General features: G+C 41.5%; 2 protein-coding genes across 7 annotated transcripts in view; one reads left to right on the plus strand and one right to left on the minus strand.

The window, feature by feature from the left end:
• The window catches only part of LOC132400489 (uncharacterized), a 36393-nt gene extending 12979 nt beyond the window's left edge, over nucleotides 1-23414 (plus strand). The window contains exons 1-3 of one of the 3 annotated variants that reach the window (XM_059981488.1): nucleotides 7193-8793; nucleotides 15388-15636; nucleotides 22939-23414. In XM_059981488.1, coding sequence (XP_059837471.1) covers nucleotides 8773-8793; nucleotides 15388-15636; nucleotides 22939-23064 — 396 coding nt within the window. In that variant the 5' untranslated portion in view covers nucleotides 7193-8772 and the 3' untranslated portion in view covers nucleotides 23065-23414. The other 2 variants (XR_009514269.1, XM_059981487.1) reach the window with 2 other exon arrangements.
• hsdl1 (hydroxysteroid dehydrogenase like 1) lies at nucleotides 5393-19902 on the minus strand. 4 transcript variants are annotated; one of them, XM_059981485.1, is made up of 5 exons: nucleotides 19827-19902; nucleotides 19197-19437; nucleotides 16167-16612; nucleotides 10299-10526; nucleotides 5393-7183 (listed from the first exon to the last, which is right to left on the minus strand). In XM_059981485.1, the coding sequence occupies exons 2-5, from the start codon at nucleotides 19414-19416 to the stop codon at nucleotides 7127-7129; spliced, it is 951 nt and encodes a 316-aa protein (XP_059837468.1). In that variant the 5' UTR covers nucleotides 19417-19437; nucleotides 19827-19902; the 3' UTR covers nucleotides 5393-7126. The 4 variants fall into 4 exon arrangements, with proteins under 4 accessions (XP_059837468.1, XP_059837467.1, XP_059837469.1 ...); XM_059981484.1 differs by having other exon boundaries at nucleotides 19197-19442; XM_059981486.1 differs by having other exon boundaries at nucleotides 19197-19442; nucleotides 19873-19891.
• Nucleotides 23415-24008: the final 594 nt, after the last annotated feature.

Genomic DNA, 24008 nt, shown 5'->3' on the forward strand with positions numbered 1-24008 from the left:
TGGATTTCAACTTCTTATATGTGTAAGCAAGCTTTTTCTTGCTCAACAAGCATCAAGAGCAAGGATAGAAATCATCCCATTTCAGTTGAAGGTGAAATCCATATGCTCTTATCTCAAGTTTGACCCAGAATTGAGGATTTGTGCAGCAAGAAGCAAGCACAGGTTTTACATACTAGGCCTATACTTGAGTCTGATCATATCACTTAGTAAGAAAATGTTTTTTCAAAATCTTGTATAAAATTGCATCTTAGGCTATATTTTTATTCATATTGCTTTGGCTTAAGGTTTTTAGTAGCTTTAATATTTAATGTTGTCTATAAATTTTCATGTTGTAAATAGCATTAATTAAAATCAATTTACAACCTTCATTTAAATTAAATCTACCAAACCTACCTTTGGAAAAATTAAATTCCATTTTGGCTTAAGCCAGTTGTTTAATAGAAATTTATTATGTTTGCCTTAGGAGTTTTAAAAATTTATGAAAGGGAAAGAAGAGATTAATCTCAAGAAGGTTAAACTAAGCTTACCTGTCTGCTTTTCAAGAAAAGTTAGCTAAAAATTCTCTAGTCAAAAGAGCATTTTTGGATTATTATATCTACAACTTACTGATCACACTAATGTACCATGAGCTGCGGTTCCCTGAGACCTGAAAATTATTTCAAGGGCTCCTCCAGGGCAAAAAGGTTGAGAAAGGCTGTTCTAAGCTTACCACTTCCAATCTTAAACAGAGTAGCTACTCACAACCCATGGTGTGTAAGAGAATGTGTCCTTTTCCTGTCTGGTTGAGCTTGTTCATGAGGCTCTCTGTATAGAACACTGCTGTATTTTTTTTGATCTAGGAAAGTTTAAGTAACCACTGATTTAGAAACATAGAAAACCTACAGCACAATTCAAACCTTTTGGCCCACAAAGCTGTGCCGAACATGTCCTTAACTTAGAAGTTACCTAGGGTTATCCATAGCCCTCTATTTTTCTGAGTTCCATGTACCTGTCCAGGAGTCTCTGAAAAGACCCTATCATATCTGCCTCTACCACCTTCACCAACAGCCCTTTTCACGCACTCACCACTCTTTGTGTAAAAAGCTTACCCTTGGCATCTCCTCTGTACCTACTTCCAAGCACCTTAAAATGATGCCCTCTCATGCTAGCCATTTCAGCCCTGGAAAAAAGCCTCTGACTATCCACACCATCAATGGCTCATCATCTTGTACACCTCTATCAGGTCACCTCTCATCCTCCGTCGCTCCAAGGAAAAAAGGTTGAGTTCAATCAAGTAATTTTCATAAGACATGCTCACCAATCCAGGCAATAATCCTTGTAAATTTCCTCTGCACCCTTTCTGTGGTTGCCACATCCTTCCTGTAGTGAGGCAACCAGAACTGAGCACAGTACTCCAAGTGGGGTCTGACCAGGGTCCTGTATACAGTAGCTGCAACATTACCTCTCAGCTCCTAAACTCGGTCCCAGGATTGATCAAGGCCAATGCACTGTATGCCTTCTTAACCACAGAGTCAACCCGCACAGCAGTTTTGCGTGTCCTATGGACTCGGACCCCAAGATCTCTCTGATCCTCCACACTGCCAAGAGTCTTACCATTAATGCTATACCCTGCCATCATATTTGACCTTCCAAAATGAACCACCTCACACTTACCTGGGTTGAGCCCCATCTACCACTTCTCAGCCTAGTTTTGCATCCTATCAATGTCCCACTATAACCTCTGACAGCCCTCCACACTATCCACAACACCTCCAACCTTTGTGTCATCAGCAAATTTACTAACCCATCCTTCCACTTCTTCATCCAGGTCATTTATAAAAATCACAAAGAATGAGGGTCCCAGAACAGATAACACCACTGGTGACAGACCTCCGTGCTGTCTACAACCACTCTTTGTGAGCCAGTTCTGGATCTATAAAGCAATGTCCCCTTGGATCCAATGCCTCCTTACTTTCTCAATAAGCCTTGTGTGGGGTACCTTATCAAATGCCTTACTGAAACCCATATACGCTACATCTACTGATCTACCTTCATCAATGTGTTTAGACACATCCTTAAAAAATTTAATCAGGCTCGTAAGGCACGACCTGCCTTTCACAAAACCATGCTGACTATTTCTAATCATATTATGCCTCTCCAAATATTCATAAATTCAGCCTTTCAGGATCTTCTCCATCAACTTACCAAGCACTGAGGTAAGCATATGCAGTTCTGAACATCAGTCGCACCATGCTCAACCCTTTGACTCCTGACTTTGCCTGAGGTCTTAACAAGATCTGTCTCCATAATCTCTCCACTATCTGTTCTAGCACTCTAGTTCCCATCCCCCTGCAACTCTAGTTAACCACCACCCATCCCCCCCCAACCCTGTGCAGCACTAGCAAACTTTACCATTAGGATATTACACCAGTTCAGGTGCAAACTGCCACTTCTATATAGGTCTCATCTTCCCTGGAAGAGAGCCCAGTGATCCAAATGTTTTCTGCCCTCCCTCCTACATCAATTTCTTAGCTGTAAACTGTATGATCTTCCTTTTTCTGGGCTCACTAGCATCCTCAGGTAGCAATCCTGAGATCACAACAGTACCTAACTCCCTGAACTCACCTTGCAGAACCTTCCTACCTATGAAATTAGTACCTACCTGGACCACACCATCTGGCTGCTCAAGTTCCCACTTAAAAATCCTAAGGACTCAATCCAAGATAGCATGGACCCTGGCACCTGGGAGGAAACATACCATTCGGGAAACTCATTCTTGTTCACAGAACCTCCTTTATGTTCCCCAACTAATGAATACCCTATCACCACAGCTTGCCTCTTCACCCCACCTTCCCTTCAGAGTCACATATCCAGACTCAGTGCCAGACCCTGTGACTTTCCTGCATTAGGTCATTCCTAGCCCCCCCCAACAGTATCCAAAATGTTGTCGAGGGGGATCAATACAGGGATATTCTGCACTGGCTGCTTAACCCCTTTCCTGCTCCTGACTGTCATGCAGTTTCCCGTGTCTTGAACCTTAGGTGTAATTACCTCTCTATATGTCCTATCTATCACCCCCCTGAGCCTTCCAATTGATCCAGTGTTCATCCAGTGCTATCTGTCTTATTCCTCTTCTTAGACTTCACCTGAAATGGAACTGTAGGAAGTTCACAATCATGATCACCAGCCCCCGTAAGACCATTACTTTCACTGCAATCTGCAGCCTATGAAATTACATCAATGATCCTCAGATCTCACGATCAATGACTGAATGCAGAGCATTGTGGAGCAGTTAAGCGCAGCACCTTTAAAAGTGAATGCCATTGCCAGAAATACGGCAGGAGAGGCAGAAATCAAACCAGGCTGACACACCGAGTAATGGGGCCTCCTCTACCCAGGATCATGTTGGCGAATATAGTGTTACTGGAAAATAAGATTGACGATCCCAGGACAAGACTGCTGTGTCAGAGGCAGATCTCAATTGTTTGTTGCATTGAGACTTGGTTAATGAGGCACATGCCAGATGCTGCTATCCGACCAGAAGGTTTTATGATTTTCAGCATAGATTGAACCATGTCCTCTGGTAAGGAAAAAGGTGGTGGTGTGTTCTTTTTAGTCAATTCTCTGGTGTTTGGATAAAGGGGTTATGTCGACTTCTTGTTCCCCTGACTTAGAACACCTAACAATCAATTGTAGACCATTTTATTTGCCTTGGGAGTTCTCATCCATGATCCCGACCGTGGTTTATATACCACCAGCGGCCGATTATAAGCAAGCACTTGTGAAACTGCACAATGTCATCTACAGGCAAGAAACAGACAATTCCAACACATTTCAAATTATAGTCAGTGGCTTTAACCAGGCTTGTTTGAAGAAAACCCTGCCCGATTATCAACAGCACGTAAGCTATTGCACCAGAGGTCCCAACACACTAGACCACTGATACAATACAATAAGGAACGCCTATTCTTCCTTTCCAAGACTGCAGCTTGGCAAGTCAGATCATTTGCCTGGAGTCCTATGACCTGCATACAGAGTCTAAAAATCTCTTGATCCAGATTAGGACTAAGAGCTGGTTGTGGAGAGTAGAGGAACGGTTGCAGTATTGCCTTGAGTCAGTGGACTGGGCTACGTTCAAGCACTCCTCTGAGGATCTGAATGACTACACCAGGGTCGTAACAGACTTTATTAAAACAGCTGTGGACGAGAATGCCCCCATGAAATTGTTCAGGGTTTCCCATCAGAAGTGTAGAACCATGAAATCCGGAATTTGCTGAGGGCCAGATCAGAGGCATTCAAGTCTGAAGATGAAGAATGCTACAAGAGGTGCAAGTATAATCTTTGGAAACCCATCTCAAAGACAAAGTGGAGTTTCTGAACTAGACTAAAATCAACAAGGGATGCTCAACAGCTGTGGCAGGGTCTGAATGCCATAACTTCTTACAAAGTTAAATTTAGTAACATAGGGGACAGCAGAGCTTCGATTCCAGATGAGCTCAATGCCTCCTATGCTTGCTTTAATCACCAGAACAGGGAGGAAGCACCGTGCACCCCTATGTCTTCAGATGATCCTTTGGTCTCAGTACCTGAAGATGAATGCAAGGAAAGCATCCAGTCCTGACGGAGTACCTGACCGAGTACTGAAGACCTGTGCTGACCAACTGGCTGGTGTGTTCATGAATATATTCAGTCTCTTCGCTCTGGTATCCACTTGCTTAAAGCAGGTTTCAATCATTCCAGTGCCCAAGAAGAATATAGCAACCTGCCTCAATGACTATCATCCAGTGACACTTACATCCACAGTGATGAAGTGTTTTGAGGGGCTGGTTTTGAAACATATCAGCTCCCGTATGTGTGGCAACTTGGACCAGCTCCAATTTGCCTACTGAAGCAACAGGTCCATGGCAGATACCACCTCACTGGCTCTATACACAACCCTGCAACATCTGGTCAGCAAAGGTGCATACATCAGGATCCTCTTCATCAATTACAGCTCAGCATTTAATACCATCATCCCCTCAAAACTAATCAATAAACTCCAAGTGCTGGACCTCAATAACCCCTTGTGCAACTGGATCCTTGATGGTTTCCTCATATGCAGAACCCAGTCAGTTTAGATTGGCAAAAACATCTCTACAGTCTCCATCAGCACGGGAGCACCACAGGTATGTGTGATTAGCATCCTGCTCTGTTCACTTTACACCTATGACTGTATGGCTAAGTACAGCTCCAACATCATATACACTTTTACTGATGACACCACTACCACTGCAAAGTAGCACAGGTTTGTCCACAGAACAGAGAGAACTCAAAATTGTCCTCATTTACCACCTTGTACTTGTGTTCATTTATTTTTAAATTTGAAAATATAACATTGCCCCTTTCTGTAACTTCTTTATTGACATGTGAAAAACCACCATCTGTGACAGGACCAAGTTGTGCAATCAGAATACGGATTTTAATAGAATATTCTTTGCTACAAATACCACAGTAAATTTTTTAACACCAACAAATAACGTATTTTCCAATTAGTAATTTAACTTTAAAAACTGCACACTGCATACAATAAATCAAATTATGGTTATAATAGGCATCATCATTGCCTATTTCATATGATTCGAAGGGACACAAACATTTATCTACATTGTGAAAAGTTATTAAAAGAAAAAAATCACTACTGGAACGACCTCAAATGAACTGAAAAGTTTCTCATTCAAGGCAGCCAATATTAACTAGAACAATTCAAACTTTTTAAATGCTCACTACTTCCCAATGTGATATTAATTATGTAAGCCAACCCAGCCAAAAGCACCACAGAATAAGACAATATCACTTTGCACACATCATTCAGTGGTACATAAATAAAGCTTTTCCAAAATGACAATTAAGTTGACTGGCAAAAATGGTAAAAATACATTAAATATAAAATATTTTAAATACATAAAATATATTCAATGCCAGAGAAACAGTCAATGAAAAATGTGAACTCTTCAGCCATTTTATGTTCCAATAACTACTGTCTTCAGATATTTCATTCCTTATGAAAACACAATTATGGCAAATACTTAAACATACTTAGAGGATACTCAATAGGCAATTCTGAAATATATACATTTTACAAAAAGTTCTTGAAATAGTATTTCTTCACAAGCAACATAGGCGGACACCTGAATTTGTAAATTTTGACATTTTCAAGCAACTGGTTTAAAATCTAAGAATGTTTGAAAGTTACACACAGTAGCCACTTTATTAGTTATAACTGCTCGTTAATTCAAATATATAATCAGTCAATCATGGGGCAGCAACTCAATGCATAAAACCATGCAGACACGATCAAGAGGTTCAGTTGTCCTTCAGTCCAAACATCAGAATGGGGAAGAAATGTGATCCAAATGCCTTGGACCATGAAATGATTGTCGTTGCTAGATGGAGTGGTTTGATTACCTCATAAATTGCTGACCTCCTTGGGATTTCATGCACAACAGTATCTAGCAAGGATTCCTACACTGCAGTTCATGGACTCATCAGTGGGCGCCCATAGCATAAAAAAGGTTGGGAACCCCTGGGTTTAGAGTTTACAAAGAATAGTGTGAAAAACAAAAAAAAAATCCAGCAAGTGGCAGTTCTGTGGGTGAAAACACCTTGCTAATGTGTATTATCACCCCATTATTATCCCAACTCTGCCCACCAAAGATCCTTCATTGCAATTTTTCCTTGTAGAACTTTTATTTCTACCAGGGAATAGTCAGAATTTGGAGGATTACTATGCCTAAGTATGTTATTTTGAATTTAGGATATTAACCAGTATAGTTTACCCATTTGCCGAATTAAACTGATGAGGCAATTAATTTACATGGCATTAGCTTGGTAGCAGCTGACAACTTATCTGTAATTATGATACTATTATAATACATGTAATATTTTCACTCTGAAGCTCTTGAAGGTGTAAAAGTGATATGTTGTTTGTCACTTCGAATTTCAAAATGGAGCAACAATTTAATAGATATCTTACAGTAACGATAAACAACTGTTTCATGTTTAAACAAACTCCTGGTTGTGAGCGGTACTGTAAATCAAGATAGTTTTCTGAGAACCAGCGTGTCCTTGGTTTACAACTTGTGTGTTGCACATTTAAATGATCTATTGTTCATTGAGTAGTTCCCCAAATCCACAGCCATTCTGGTATGTACTGGGCAAATAAAAACTGCAAAGAAAAAGAAAAAAAAAAAATCACAAAAATAATTTTGTACAAGTTATGTTTTGTTTCATAGAATGGATTCCTTGCAATTAATGATACCCTGTATCCCCAAAGCAAAATACCAACAGCTGAATAAATTTAGGGCATTTCTTTTATTCTTTCATATGATGTGAATGGCTTTGATAATTCACCCAGTTATTATTCATTCCTCACTGCCCCAGAACTGAGAGAACAATTAAGAGGTAAGCACGCTGGAAGTCTAGAATCACTTTGGGGAAGACCAGTGAATCACATAGATGATACATACCACCAGATTCAAGGATAACTTCTATACTGTGGTTATCAGACTTTTGAATAGACCTTTCATGTGCAAAAGATTCAGCAATCTGACAACTTTTCCCAATTGACTTCCTCACAGCCCTTGCACTTTGTTTATCTGCATTGCACTTAAGTGGCTAAACTACATTTTGTATTTTGCATTCAGTTTTCCTTTTATTACTTATGCATGGCATGATCTGCCTGGATAGGATGCAAACACAAGTTTTTTAAAGTGTCAATAGTAAATCATTGTTCTATTTTGGTCAACAAGGGTGTAGGCTTAGAACTTGCCATCCAGGTAGCCAAGCTGAGTACATGGCTACCACATTTATACTACAAGTGTTTTGATAGAGGAGAGTGTTAAAGGCAATGGATAAACTGCCAATCAAGCAAACTCTTCTCTTGCATGGATTACCTGCGCTCATCCAGAGAAAGTATGCCATCAGACTTCTAAGCTCTGCTTTGTTGATGAAATGCTTTAAAGGGGTCACAAAGTGCACCGAGCTTCTGATCTGCTGTTGCAGTGTTAATATCTTTGAAAATAGAATTGAATGGTGAATTCATCAGAAAATTTTTCATTTCTGACCTTGTGTTACAGCAGCTTTAAGAATATTGAACGCCCAAAGGAACTTCTGCAGTGATAAAGTGGGGTGAGATGACTGATCTCCAACAACTAAAGCAATCTTCCTTTTTGTGAAGTTTGGCCTCTAATAGTACAGCATTTTCACCTTCATGTACATTAACTTATTTTATCATGGTGCTTTGACATTGCCTTTGATTAGATGTTCTCTTGGGGACTTTAGTCTATCATTACTTCCCAAATTACTTCCCTGCTAACCCAACGTTTTCTCCTGCAGCAACTCACATCAAACCAGTCACTCATTAACAATTCTCTATTCAGTTAGTCCCTCCAAGAGGACCACAACCACATAGGGTCTGGAGGTTTGCGTGCCTCAATGATCCAAAGACCTACATTAGCTGGAGTCAGGGCTTTATGCTATGGCTCTTGGTGGGATCACCTATGCCAAACAGATCAAAGGCCAGACAAAAAGTGGTCCACCAGTCCCCCAGATTTAGGGGTTCAGCTCAGGGCTAACTGCTAAAACAAAATTGTTACAGAAACAGCAATGAAGAGTCCTTCTACATCTGAATGCAATGGTATTCCTGATTCTCCACCCCGGACTTGCATGACTGACAGTAGAGAAAACGAAGTGACTGACATGATGAAGGAAGTCCTGAACACCACCAGAGATGAAGGACATTCATTGCTGCCCTAAATGCCAGCGGTGTGCCAGACAGTAAGTATTCAGTTGTTCGATAATGATCTTTTTCTCTGTATTGCAATCTTAGTTCATTACCCACCTTATATCATTAAGCCTATCAGATATTTAAATCTTCTAACCCTATCCCCCGATCACTTATTACATTGCTGAGACTTGAATCTATTTTGATAGCATCATTTGTTTGTTTGTTTTATTTGTTCATTTAGAGATACAGCATGGTAACAGGACTTTCTTGTTCAGTAAGCCCACACTGCCCAATTATACCCATGTGACCAATTAACCTACTAACCATATGTTTTTTGGAATGTGGGAGGAAACCAGAGCACCAGGAGGAAACCCACATGATCACAGGGAGAATACACAAACTCCTCACAATCACTGGCAAGAATTGACCTCAGCAACTTTAGCAACTAAAGTTGTAATAGCATTACACTAACTGCTGCACCACAGCGCCATAACAAAATTTGTTTTATTTATTCTGATTGTTAGGCATGATCCATGCTTGAAACAATCAACTTTCAACAGTTACGTTGCTTATTAGCAAAGCTTTCACATCTAATAAGCTGTACCTGCTCAGCTTGCACCTTCCTTTTGATTGGTTAAATTACTAATTTAAGGTTCAATAATTGAGGAAAGAATGTGGGGTCAGACATTCCAAGAGTAGCCTTCTCTTCAATACCTATCTAAAGTTCTTATATACAGCTTGATTTAACATTTCACCATGAGACAATGCCATTGTTAATGCAACATTTCCCTAGTAATATCAAGGTATGCTATATTCAATTGTTTTGCCGTGGGCCTGAGCCATATTTTTCTAAATAGAGATGAAAGCACTGCTAATTTAAAAGCAATGGTTCTTTGACAGGCCATTTAGTTCCAGGGAACTTCAGCCTAAATGGATTATTTCTTTTAGAAATGCAGGCAATGGCCATCATCATTATAGCTATTAATAATTCTGTGAAATTAAGAAAGAGACATTGCTATAACTGAGCCAAAGTAGCACATTCATTCCAGGGGCTTAAGAAAATAATGTTGGACAAAGTTCCAGTTCAGAACAAATTAGTACTACATTTAATAGGTTCTCACTACTGGCAAAGCCTCACCGGCTTTTCAAATGAGGAGTAAAGTCTCTACTGTGTATTTGAAGAAAGCATTGTGGAGCTTTCCAGCATCCTAGTCAAGATATGCACATCAATAAACCTTCATTAATATGCATTTTAATGAGTCTTTGGCTACCTGTAAGGAGATAAATCTCAAAGTTATATAATGTATAGACACTTTAAAAATAAATGTACTTTGAACTTTGAGTCACTCTCCATTTTATTTGTTTGCAAGACCTTCCTAACAAATAACTACATAATTGACCTCTCATTGATTGGCTATTGATTGAACAGATTACATTCCAGATAAATATTTAAGATGTATTAACGTTATGAAAAGTGCCAAAGAAATTCAAGAACTTGTGTATTTCAATGCCATTTTCAAATCTCAAAAAATGCAACTTTCTACATTATAATTACCTGAATTGAATGCATCCAATATCCTGGTGTTCTGTTGGATATTCCGAGGGTTGAAACTGCATGACGTACATAAACATTGGGTGACGGTGCTAGCCAGGAGAAGAAAGGTAGACCCTCGTTATGCCTGTCTCCTTTAGTTGTTATAGAAAATGGCAATAAGCTCTGAACAAAGATTCCTTTGGGTGCATATTCACGGTGCAAAGCTCTGCTTAAATGGTCCAAATACATCTGAAAGTTAAAATAGATTATTGTCAACCTTTTAATCTCCTGCTACAGCTACTTCTCCTTCTCTATTTTCCATTCACCTGTCTGGCATCAAAGCTTTCAATGAAAAGTAGTTAACTCTGCACATTTCATTCAGCAGTAAGTTCTTCTTCAACCCTTCTCAGCCTTAAACCAGAGCAAATTCTTTGTCATGCCATTGTATCAGGTTTCTGCTGTCTCTCTTGGATAAGTTATTAGTTCAGGGCAATCAAACTATATTCAAAATCCACCTAATTTCCAATTTACTTTCAATTTCATTAAAACATATGAATGGGTGAGGCTAGTCCTCAGAACAATCTAGATAAAGCAAAATATAAACACCTTGTGCAACATCAAAACTAAATAATTGTATCTTTGGTCACATTATACTGATATGGGTGGAGCTAAAGATGGCACCAGCTCATCAGCGAAACAGTTAAATTCTTCCTAGTTTAATGTCTCTATTTTCCTTTCCAGGATAGCTGGAAACGTATAAGGATATTTGATCAACAGCAGCACTCAAAAACTGCGGCTCTGTGCAGTGCTGTGTTACCGTTCCTGGAGCTCACTGATCAGCCGTGTTTCAGTATGCCCAGGTGTAGCCTAAAATCAGGCGACCTCTGAGCCTTGCATGGCCCTGTGGATATAAATTCTCACCAGTGTCACGAACTGAAGCGTAAAGGGGATACACACATCAAGTGAAAGTGGCTGTCAGAGAGCTCAGCACTTGGGATCGATCGCTCTCTCTTTCTCGAGATGGTGAGGGGTCTGCTGCCGATTCTCAAGTCTGGAATCTTAAAATAAGAGACAATGCTTCAGACCAGACTGACCATAACATCAAAGTAGTGACTGCTTGTCTCCCGTCTCGCTGTGAAATGAGCGTTATGTCTCTCCATTGTTAGAGAGAGAGAGAGAGAGAGAGAGAGAGCCTGTGGGATGCCAAAATTTTGGAGTGAACGGTTAGTTTTTGAGGTACTGTAGACCATGGTCTCTCCCTGGGGTCTTTGCTATTATTTGCATGCTGGAAACACTGATGCTTTACACCAGAATAAACATGTCAGCAGAGTTGATTAAATGTAATTAGAGTCTCATTGCTGAGTGTATCCTCAGAAAAGTCTCAATATTATTTCTTCAGCCTACCACAGACTTGAAAAGATATCACTGCTGGGTATTCATCTGGTCCTTTGATCTGTCTGCTTCAAGCATCCAGCTCTCAGATGTATACAGATGGCCAGGGATCACTGCATTCCAGCAGATGAGGACTTCTGTCCCAGCTATGATCTTCAAACACACTTTCTCAGATGACTAAAGGCAATGCTGGTCCGCTGAAGGGAAGCTGGGTTTTCGCATTCATTTAGCTTTTCTAAGAATTGGATCATAAGATGCGGGAATTGATCCACATTTTCCATGGCCTCATTGTCAGAAATGATTCTACATCCTATGGACTCACTTTCATGAACTCTACAAACTCATGTTCTCAGTATTATACTTTAATGCTTCTTTTTTGTATTTGCACGGAGTCTTTTGCACATTATTGTTTATTGATTATGTTGTATTTGTTTGCTCCACCTTGAAAGGCTGCAAGAAAATAACCTCAGGATAGTATACAGTGACATATACATACTTTAATAATAGATTTATTTTGAAGTTAGTATTGTACAGTAGGAGCAAGTTGGTACGAAAGTTTTGTTTGTGGATCTTAAAAGGTAGCCCATTCTCTCATCTTTCAAGGAAATATTTTGCTCAGCCTCATCACAACTCCTGACCAACAAGAAACAAGAAAAATCCAACAGAAATGTGGGAAGCTGCAACAACATGTAGCGATTAGCATTACAGTTTACAGTGCCACCGATCACAATGAGGGTTCAATTCCCATGGCTCTCTGTAACAAGTCTGCATGCTCCCCCCCCCCACCCCCCATGACCACGTGGGTTTGCTCGGGTGCTCCAGTTTCCAAAGACAGACAAGTTACGGTCAGTAAGTTGTAGGCATGCTGTCTTGGCACAGGAAGCAAAGCAACATTTGCAGATGCGCCCAGCACATCCTCAGACTGTCGTTGATGCAAATGGCACATTTCTTTGTATATTTAATAATAAGAATTAAAAAATACATTTAGCAATAATAATATATGAACTAATAATATATACAATAATTAACCAATGTGCATAACGTGCAATAGTAATGCACAAAATAATAAAACAGAGACTGATGTACTATGATGTGTGTTCCCCTGTCACACAAAGATGAACTGTTGTATATGCTTATTGCATTTGGTAGGAAAGATTTTCTGTAACCATCCTTGTGACAGGGGAGCTGAATGAGCCTGATTGAAAGGGTGGTCTGTTCCTTTATTCAGTAGGTCGTGGAGGGGGTGTGCCAGACTTTCCATGATGGATAACAGTTTGTTTAGTGACCTCTCCAACACTAACTCAAGAGTCTGGTTTGGAGCCAGGGACGGATCCAGCCTTTCTGATGAGTTTACTTGGTCTTTCTGCACCACCAGCATCGAGCTACTCCCCCAATATAAAGCAGCAAAGAAGGCTGCATTCACTACAACAGACTTGTAAAAGATCTCCAGCATTCAGGAGCAGATGATTCCTCCCTCACCACTCCACAAACTTGTCCACCAGTTCTCCCGACTTTTACTACTGACCATCTCTGATACACTAACCACTATGGGGTCATCAGAGAACTTCTGCAAGTGACGAGACTCAGATTTGTACTGAAAGTCTGAGGTGTACAGTGTGAACAGAAACGGAGACAGGACAGTCCCGCGTGGTGCTCCACTGTCACTCACCACCATCTCAGACAGAGAACTACCCAGCCATGCAAACTGGGGTCTATCTGTCAGGTAGTCAGTAATCCAGGAGATAGTGGATTTGTCTACAACCATCCTCTGCAGCTTCCCACTCAGAAGAATTGGTTGGATTGTATTGAAGGCAATAGAGAGATCAAAAAATGTGATTCTCACAATGCCACCAGCATCATCCAGGTAGGAGTGAGCTCTCCGCAACAAGTAGATGATGGCATCATCCACTCCCACATGAGGTTGATAGGCAAACTCAAAGACAGTCCAATGAAGACCTTACCTGTGGTCCAAGGTAAGTCAGGACCAGCATGCACATGTGACAAATAAAGCTAATGTTTTTTTTCTTTTAAAAACAAGCATGCATAGTGCTTTGGCTTTGTCACTCAAGGGGAAATATGGAGCAACCCCCTCAAATTTGGCTGCCTGCAGGAATTTTCTGCAACTTACCGCAGCGGCTTCTCTGAGGGCAACAAAAGGTGCTACCGTTGTACTTAAGTGTATGTCTGATGATTGCAAAATCCTGTTATACATTAAGAACTCAAAGGACTGCAGGTCTACACCATCGGCAACTTGCTCGCTGGCAGATAATGAAGGAGATGTGCAATGTGCTGCTGCCTGAGTCGACGGAGGGTTACAGTTAAATGGCGAGTGCCTGTCATTGTTGCTTTTCTTGCGATCGCAAAGACCCCTTTGGACAAACAAGTTTGATTCGCTGATTTACTGGATGCGAGCAGAGGCAGATGGAGAGGGCAGGGTCCTCGCTTGCAGCCACCCAGATTGAGGGGATAAAGCCGTTGCACTTCACTGGGCGTGGTGTGGCACAGTGCCCAGAACAGAATCGGAGCTGCCTTCCCAGGGTGTTGCTTGGCAGAAGACAAACACTGTTGTAGCTGACTGCAGATTTCTTAGCAGCACCCAATGGACCTGGACCTCAGCCTGTGGTGTCACTTGCTTTTCAGTTGCTGAAAGTGAGGCCTTCAAGCCATCGCACTCTGCCGAGGGCTGCGACGTGCGTGGGGGGGGGGGGGGTGGGCCTCGGGACCCTTATTACATAATTGTGATTTTGTGTGTGACTGTCGGTAATGTGTATTTGCATCTTGACCCCAGAGTAATGCTGTTTCGTTTATCTATATTCATACACTAATAGGGCTGCACTTGGGAGTATTGTCTACGGTTTTAGGTCCCATATCTCAGAAAGGAGAGAGTCCAGAGGAGGTTCACAAGGATGATTCCAGGAATAATGAAAGGGTTAACATACAAGAAGCAATTGGCAGCTTCTCACTGTACTCACCAGAATTTTGAAGAATGCGGGGTTGGGGGATCTTAGTGAAACCTACCAAATGTTAAAAGTACTAGATAGGATAGATATTGAGAGGATGTTTCCTATGGTTGGGGTATCCAGAGCTAGAGGGCACAGCCTCAAAATTAGAACAGAGGTAAGGAGGAAAATTTTTAGCCAGAGAGTAGCAAATCTGTGAAATGTTCTGCCCCAGACTGTGGTGGAGGCCAAGGGTATATTTAAGGCAGAAGTTATTCGTTTCCTGATCAGTCAGGATATCAAGGGATATGGCGAGAAGGTGGGGTGTATGGGGTTGAGTGAGATCCGAGATTGGCCATGATGGAATGGTGGAGCAGACTTGGTGGGCTGAATGGCCTAATTCTGCTCCTTGGTATTATAGTCTTCTGAGTATTCATATATGGTAAAATGACCATTAAACTGAATTGAGTTTAATTAGTGATAGCATGTAAACTGTGACCCTAACCAAAGCTTCCACGAGACCCAATCTTGGTGCAGGTTATAGTCAGCCAAGCTGCATCATTGCTCCATGACATTTTTCAATCTCTCTAGCAGCACTGATGCATCTTACCTCCAACAACCTTCCCAGCTAATGGAGCTTATTTACAGGACTAATAGGTAACTGTTCAACTCAGGTTACCTCTATTCCAAGATCATTAAAAGATGGCGCCAATTGTTTTTGAAGACCTAGATTACTAGTTCCAGTTCATCTGCAAAACAGCTTATTCTTCTTTTCATAGGTCTTTCTTTTCAAAGTCATTGGGATCCTATCACAGTCCATGATCTACAGCTGCAGCTCAAACTATGGTTCTCCAGTAAGCTCTCAGACTCGACGTGCAGCATGGCATTTCGCTATCTCCAGGTGCGGCCTAGAAGACATATGCCTTTGGGTTGTGGCCCTGTTAACAACCTGGTTCCTCGTCAATGTCATCAATCAAACATGGAGACAGCATGCGGCCCACGTACTTTCTCTCTCTCTCTTTTTGATGGTGAGTAGGAGCCTGTTGATCCTCTTAGTCTTGGACGCAGATAAGCGATGCAGGAGATTGTAACATTGATACAGTGAGCTGCTGGTCTCACTCTCGTTATTGCAGGAGTGATCTTTCTGTCCATCACTAGCGACAGAGAGAGAGCCTGCCTGAGATACCGAAGTGTTTGGATGGACTGTAGTTTTGATGAACTCTAGGTCAAGGTATCTTGTGGGCTTTGCTATTGCTTGCATGCTTGGGGGAGGGCGAGTTTGTGCTTTTTCTGGTGCAAATGGGGGGTGGGCTTTGGGGTTCTGATGTTTCTGTCATTCATACTTTGGTTTTTTTTTCCTGTTTCTTGGATGTCTGCGAAGAGTAAGAATTTCAGGTTGTATACTGTATACATTCTCTGATACTAAATTCATCTATTCAGACCATTACAACCTCAGTAACAGACTGCAGTCAGTGAAAGAAATTTGCACCTGCTCTTCAGACTGAACTGTAACATTGTTGTAGGGCTTATTATAATTGTAGAAGTCATGAGACATTACCTTAGTACTTGAGTATGCAGCCATCTGTGGTGTTGGCTTACAGCAATACCCTGAAGAGATATTAACAATCACTCCTTTCTTCCTTTGTACCATTCCTGGTAGCACAATGTGAATCATCATGTTGGCTGCAGCAATATTCACATTTATGAGATCCCAGAGTTTGTCCTCAGAAACATTTAAGAAAAACTCTGGATAATCAGTGGGCACATCCACACTATTCACCAGAATACCGATTTCCTTATTCTTCAGAGCTTCTTGAATTGGTGGGTAAATTCCCCGTCCTTTAGTAAAATCAGCTTCTAAGACATAAGTTTCAACATTAAACCTTTCTGTAATGGCTGTGGCCATGGCTTCCAGCTTGTTTCGATTAAAGCCAATGAGAATCAGGTCAACTCCTTGCCTAGCCAATTCCTCAGCATAGGCTTTACCAATCCCATCTGCTGCACCTAAGCAAAAGAAGAGATAAATCAGCTACCGTCAAATATTAGTAGTTACCATTGTAGAGTGATTGAAACACTGTAAAACCCATAGCTTGAAGCTTCACTTAGTAAAAGAACAGACAGGATTCTGACGATTATTAGGCAATATTTTTCAAAAATACATTCTAATCTGTACCTTTTCCTGTAGAGGGCATACAAAGTTACCTGTCACATAACATTACACAAAAGTAATTTTGAATGTATTAACTTCAAATTAAATAAAACAAAGTTGATTAAAAATTCTTGCAAGTTAAAAGATCAGATATAGATAAAAATTCTACTGCATTACAAAGGGCTGGAGAGGAAGAAAGAGTGGATCACAGGAGAAAAGGATAGAGGAGGAGCACCGGTGAGAAGTAATAAGCAGGTGAGAAAAGAGGCCAGTGTGAGAAATAGAAAAGGGGAGGGAAAACTAATTTGTATCTGCATTGTGCCGAGTTCATTCTGCTAGGGCAGTCCACCAATTGTTCTGTATCTGTCTCAGTTTAGTTTAGAGGCTGCTGCAAGCAGCTCTGTATTCTGCCTTGGCCACTTGGTTGTCGGGTCTAGACATCACTACTTCAATCCACAATGCTATAAGATGAGTCAAGGATTTTAAGGCCATAGGACGCAAGAGCAGAATTAGGCTATTCAGCCTATTAAGTCTGTTCTGCCATTCCATCATGGCTGACTTCATTATCCCTCTCAGCCCCCTTCTCCTGCCTTCTCCCCATAACCATTAACCACAAACGTTCTAATTGGGGTGACTTAGTGTTGATGACCTTTCCATAAACACAAAGTCTGCAGATGCTGGAAATCCAAAGCAACATACACTAAATCCTGGTGGAACTCAGCAGGTTAAGTGACATCTATGGAAATGAATAGATATTCAACATTTCACACCAAGACCCTTCAGGTCTGAAAAGAAAGGGAGGAAGCGGCTAGCTGGAAAGTGACAGGTAAAGCCAGATGGTTGGGAAAGGTCAAGGGCTGGAGAAGAAGAAATCTGTTAGGAGAGGAGAGTGGAGAATAGGAGAAAGGGAATGAGAAGGGGATCCGGGGGGAAGGGACTTCTCCATACAGCTGTTTCACATTACTGACAATGTTCGTTGAGAGACTCTGATGGTGAAATCTCAGCAAACTGCTGCAGTTACGATGAAATTGAAGTGATTGGATATTTAATGTCCCCACACAAAATGCCGGAGGAACTCAGCAGGCCAGGCAGCATCTATAGAAAAAAGTACAGCCGACGTTTCAGACTGAAACCCTTCGGCAGGACTGGATAAAAAAAGCTAAGGAGTAGATTCTAAGAGTTGGGGGAGAGGACTGAGAAACACAAGGTGATAGGTGAAAGCTGAAGGGGGATTCGTGAAAGAGGCAGAAGGCCTTGGAAGAAAGAAAAGTGGGGAGAAGCACGAGAGGGAGGTGATAAGTGGACAAGAAGATAAAGTGAGAGGGGGAAAAGGGAATGAGGAATGGTGAAGGAGGGGAGGGCAGGGGCATTACCAGAAGTGCGAGAAATCGATGTTCATGCCATCAAGTTGGATGCTACCCAAACAGAATACAAGGTGTTGTTCCTCCAACCTGAGTGTGGCCTCATCACAACAGTGGAAGAGGCCATGGATGGACATATCAGAATGGGAAATGGGGTGGAATTAAAATGGGTGGCTTTTTCTGGTGGGAGAGTAGAGCTCAGCAAAGTGGTCTCCCAATCAACATTGTGTCTCACCAATATACAGGACACCACACTGGGAGCACCAGACGCAGTATATGAGCCCCACAGACGTGTTGCCTCACCTGGAAGGACTGTTCCAGGCCCTGAACGGTAGTGAGGGAGGAGGTGTTGCACTCGTTCTGCTTGCAAGGATAAGCACCAGGAGGGAGGGGTGAATGGGCAAGAGAGTTGCATCAGGAACGATCCCTGCAGAAAGTGGGAGGGGGGAAAGGGGGTAGAGAAAGGTCCGCTAGGTGGCGGGGTCCTGTTGGAGCTGGTGGAAGTTTCAGAGAATTATGTGCTGGACACGGAGGCTCCATTCCCCCCCCCCCCCCCCCAACTCTTCCACGGCTCTTTCACCAATCAACTTGCCAGCTCTTTGCTTCAACCTTCCCCCTTCAAGTCTCAACTATCACCTTGTGTTTCTGTCTCTCCCCTCCCCTTTAGAATGTACTCCTCAGCTTTTTTTTCCCCCTGCAGTCCTGCTGAAAGGTTTTGGCCTGAAAGACGGTGACTGTACTTTTTTCTATAGTAGCTGCCCCCGGGGTGGGTGTGTGTGTCTGTGTTTCGATTTCTAGCATCTGTAGACTTTCCCTTGTTTGTGATCAGATATTCAACCTGCTGCACTGGGTGCTGATACAGTGGGTAGACTCATGGGTTTTGCATTTGTGGTCACTGTGCAAATCCAGCCATGGTACAGTCACAGAAAAGCCCAGCACAGAAACAGGCCCCTCGGCCCATCTAGACAGTGCCAACCCGTTTAAACTGCCTAAACGAAGCCACATTGCACAGAGCATGAACAGACTTTAATTATATCCAGTCAACTTCATTCACTTAGAGACAGAGAAAACTACCTACCAGTTACCATGGCCCACTTGCCATAGTGTTTGAGCAGGTATCTCCTGCCCACCAATCTCGGGATGAAATGGAGTCTGACCATGTTGTAGAGATCACAGACAAAGCGGATACCTTTCTTTGTCACGTACCATGCTCCCAGAACAGCTAATGCATCAGCGTAGACATTACACGTCCTGGCAACCTGCCAGTACAGTAGTTGAAAACTGTCCACCGCTGCCATACTATGGAGGAGGGAGAGTTTCTGTTCTAAACAGACAAAGCAACACTATGGCATTCCATCACAGCACAAGTCTTGTAATTTCACATCAATGCAACATGTCCAAATATTCTAGAGCTTGGCAATAGGAAACTTTCAGAATGGAATACAATTTACAAGAAAAACACACATTCAAAAAATGTCAATTTGAGATCGAATAGCCAACTAATCCTCACAAAATCTGTGTTCCTTTTAAAAGCTGTAAACAAACAACGCTAGTTATTAAAGTGTATTTAAAAATCACACAAAGGGTCAGTTTTTTTTAAAAAAAGGACTGCATTTGGCTTAGCCTGAGCAGCTTTGTTTCCGGATTCTGCAAAAGTGCCGCTATTGCACGCCTTTACAGAAATACAATACACATGAATTCAACTCACAGGCCAGATGAACAGAAAAACAAACAAAATATTGCCGGCTGCTTACGAATTTACACCAGCTGCCTCTAAAGGTCCCTACTGAAGGATGAGGAGGAGCTTGCAGACATTAGCTGTTCAGTGCAATGCCTTAAAAAACAGTTCTTCGATTTGTTAATTTATTTGACCCAATAGACAGTTGAAAAGTTACGGAAATTTTTATTACAGTTCCATTTAAAATATAAATGGTTCTCTCATATAATTGGCTGAAAAACCGTCCAAATATCATTTACACAAACAGATTTTAATAAGGCGTCGAATATTGTGTTTTATTCTGGAAAAATACTAACCTTTATTTACAGTACTGTGCAAAAGTCTTAGGATATATAGCCAAGGTCCCCAAGACTTTGCACAGTACTGTAGTAATTTTTTGCATTACACTGTACTGCTGCCACACAAAAAAAAATTCATGCCATGATCATTATGATGTAAGTGACGATACAGTAAACCTGATGCTGATATGGGTCTCTGTTGTGGACTGAGAGTCTAAATGGGGCAGGGAGAAGGAAATCACGGTTGGGAAAAAGAGAAGGGAGATGGGAGACAGTGGGAAACACCAGAGAGACATTCTGTAATGATCAATAAATCAGTTGTTTGGAATTAAATGACTTTCCCTGGCGTCTCAGGGCTGGGCGTGTCTGCACTTCTGCCACCTCCTCACCCTTGGCACTCCTCTGCCACCCGCCGCACACCCACGGCACTCCACCCTCACCATTCCCAACATTCTTTGCTCCTGGCAGATTTACAAACTTGCTCTCTGCTCCACGCTGACAAATACAGTACTATGTAAAAGTCTGAGTCACCCCAGCTCTATATATAATAGCTCTATCTATATATATATATATATATCTAAGCCTTTTGCACAATACTGTATGTCTGCCTCATTTTCAGAAATATCATGCTTGAAACAAATAACAATTATTATTTGATAGAATTATCTGATATCCTCAATCCACCAACTCCCAATAGAGACAAGCACATGATTAAAAATCTTAAACTCTGAATTATAAGATGAGAGATTGAAAGTAGTGCAACTAGCACAATTACAAAACAAAAACACTGGAAGAACTCAGCAGGTCTAGGAGCATATGTACTTGCAAAGGGATAGGCAATATTTCAGATTGCAAGTAGGCATCAGGGTTAAGAGTGCAGAGCACATCGAAGTGAGAGGGAAAGATGAGGCAGAGGCTTGTGGGTATTAGATGGAACCAAATGAAAGGTAGGAGATGATGTACAGACGGAGCCAGGTGGGTGAGGGATGGGGATAATGCTGAAAGGGTGGCTAGTAGGTTCAAAGATCCAAAGTAAATTTATTGTCAAAGTATCTATGCAATATACAAATCTGAGATTCGATCTCCCACAGACAGCCACAAAACAAAGAAAGAAAACCATGGAACTCATTCAAAGAAAAACATCAAACCCCCAATGAAAAAGAAAAACAAATAGAAAAAAAAAAGAGCAAAAAAACACAGAACATAAACCAACAAACCACAAATCAGCATAACAGTCCAGGCATATTCAGTTCAATAAAACATTCAGTTCAAAGGTTATAGCTGGAATTAGAAAAGAATAGTTTAGGCAGATGGAGGAGGAAGGGACAAAAACAGAGATAGTGGATGATGAAAAAGGTGGAACTAAATAATGAGAGAGATGTTGGCCAAGTGGACCTACTGAATGGAAGAGAGAGGATAGGAAATGTAAAGCAAGCAAGAAGAAACTCTTAAAAACACAAAATGCTGGCAGAACTCAGCAGGCCAGACAGCATCTATGGGAGGAGGTAGTGACAACGTTTTGGGCCGAAACCCTTCATCACTGAGTTTTCTGAGCCTGCTGAGTTCTGCCAGCATTTTGTGTTTTTATTTACTTCCAGCATCTGCAGATTCACTCGTGTTGCCCAAGAAGAAACTCAAATGGATAGGAATGTGGGCAATGGGCTGATAACCCTCATGAGAGAGGGATGGTAAAGATAGGCAAAAGAAGAGAGACCATGATGAGCTGGTCTCCTGAAATTTTAAAATTTAGTGGTCATAACATTGGGCTGTAGGTACTCAAAATGAAATGTCAGATGCTGCTTTTTTCCATTTGGCATTTGGCTGCACTTTGGCAGTGGAGAAGACTGAGGACAGACAGTGTGGGTCTGTGTAGGTTCTTCTTTCAAATATGATTGAGCTACTGTTGGAGCCTGTGACTGACAGATGATAGTATGTTTTCAGGCCAATTCAGCAATCTGGCACTTTAAGCAATACACACAAAATGTTGGAGGAACTCAGCAGGCCAGGCAGCATCTACTGAAAAGAGTACAGTCCAGGTTTCGTTGGTCTCAGCCAGAAACGTCAACCTGATACTTTCAAGGACTCTATAACACACGTTCTCAGTGTTATTTATTTCTTTGTGTTTGCACAGTTTGTTTTCTTTCGCACATTGATTATTGTCAGTCTTTATGTGTAGTTGTTCATTTATTCTGGTGCGTTTCTTTTTTTCTACTGTGAATGCCTGCAAGAAAACGAATCTCAGAACTCTATATGGTGACACATACATATTTTAATAATCAATTTATTTTGAACTTTGCAAAACTTGCCGGTTGGTAATTTTGTGATTCCTTTTTGTCGCATTGACATTAGCTGAGTTTTTCTAATTTCCTAATAGTCAAAATCTGATCCAATATTCAAGAAGGATTTTGTCACTTTTCCTGTAAGCTTCAGGCTTGGCTTCTCCAGCGAAAGGCTCCAGTGAATTACTGATCTATTCCTGCAATCAACTCAGTCTGTTGCTGCTTCAGATGATTGGAAAAACCAGGAATATATTAACATTCTAGTTTCTTTTCACCTTTTCCTTTGCACTTGTAAAGTATGTATAAAAGTCTTAACAATTATTACTTCAAGAAGCTATGACCTCAGTAAAAAAATGATATTTCTTCAATGTAAAAATCAAAAGCCTATACGTATGAAACACTCCTTGAAAATACCAAGTAGGTGTAGTTTAGGAAGATGATGGTGCCTAATGGCGACTAATGGCTTGCATCTTTGGGAACAGCTTTATTTCTACCTTTGATATCTCTTTTTTTTTCCCTTTCAAGGTTCTTTTGAAGACCCTGGCCTGGAGTTACATGCTGACTTCGGTACTTTGTGGAAATGGGACCCACTCTCAGGGCCTCATGACCGGCCACTTTTCGATATGCCTAGGACACGGCCTGGAAGACTAGCTATCTTCAGAGTGACAGATTTTCATGGCTCTGGAGATGGGCTGATTCAAGGCCGGTGCTGCCGCCTGATGTGTCATGGGAGTAGGCAGAAGGTCGAAAGCAGTGAGCTGTCTGCTGGCTCAATTCCAAGGGACCTGAGTTCTTCGGGCCCACAGCTCGGAAAAAGCAACACAACAGACTTTTAACACCATACATCAGTGAGTCGTTTGTTATGTCTCCCCTCTCGCTGTGAAATGGAGACACCCTTTTTTCCCTTATTAGGGAGAGAGAGAGAGAGTCTGTGGTATGTCAGATTACCAGGTGAATGAGTAGTCTTTGGGATACTGCAAGCCTGTGTCTTTATTGATGCTTCACTGCACACTTGAATGCTCAGTGGGGGGGGGGGGTGCCGATACTTTTTTGCTGGTGGGGAGGGGGGATCATTGCTTTGCTGCTGCTTATGCCTGGGTGGGGGAGTTGGGGGGCCTTTGGGGTTCTAACATTTAACTGTCATTCTTTCGTTGGGATACTCCTCTGTTTTTGTGGATGTTTGTGAAGAAAAAAGAATTTCAGGATATATATTGTATACATTTCTCTGACATTAAATGTACCTATTGAGGCCTATTGAAAGTTTGCAAAACTCAGGAGGGCACAGGTCAGATAAATGTATCCACCCTGCATTGTACAAATTATCCAGAATTGAATCAAAGCTGTACAGATTAAAATCTTTGCAAAAGTTACATTTTATCTACCTGTAAGCAAAACAAAGGTACAATATACTCTCTGTGGCCACTTTATTACACGCATGCAAATATCTAATCAGCCAATCAAGTGGCAGGAACCCAATCCATTAAAGGTTCGGTTGTTATTCAGACCAATCACCAGAATTGGGGAAGAAATGTGATCTAAGTGACTTTCATTGTGAAATGATTGTTGGTGCCAGACGGGGTGGTTTGAGTATCTCA

Source organism: Hypanus sabinus, chromosome 10 (genome assembly GCF_030144855.1).
Source record: "Hypanus sabinus isolate sHypSab1 chromosome 10, sHypSab1.hap1, whole genome shotgun sequence".
NCBI lineage: Eukaryota > Metazoa > Chordata > Chondrichthyes > Myliobatiformes > Dasyatidae > Hypanus > Hypanus sabinus.

Coding starts and splice junctions, on each gene's coding strand:
- hsdl1 (XM_059981485.1), bottom strand. CDS start 19,416: ATGGCAGCGGTGGACAGTTTTCAACTACTGTACTGGCAGGTTGCCAGG. Junction 16,613..19,196: donor CAAGTGGGCCATGGTAACTG/GTAGGTAGTTTT, acceptor TCTTTTGCTTAG/GTGCAGCAGATGGGATTGGT. Junction 10,527..16,166: donor CTGCATACTCAAGTACTAAG/GTAATGTCTCAT, acceptor TTTAACTTTCAG/ATGTATTTGGACCATTTAAG.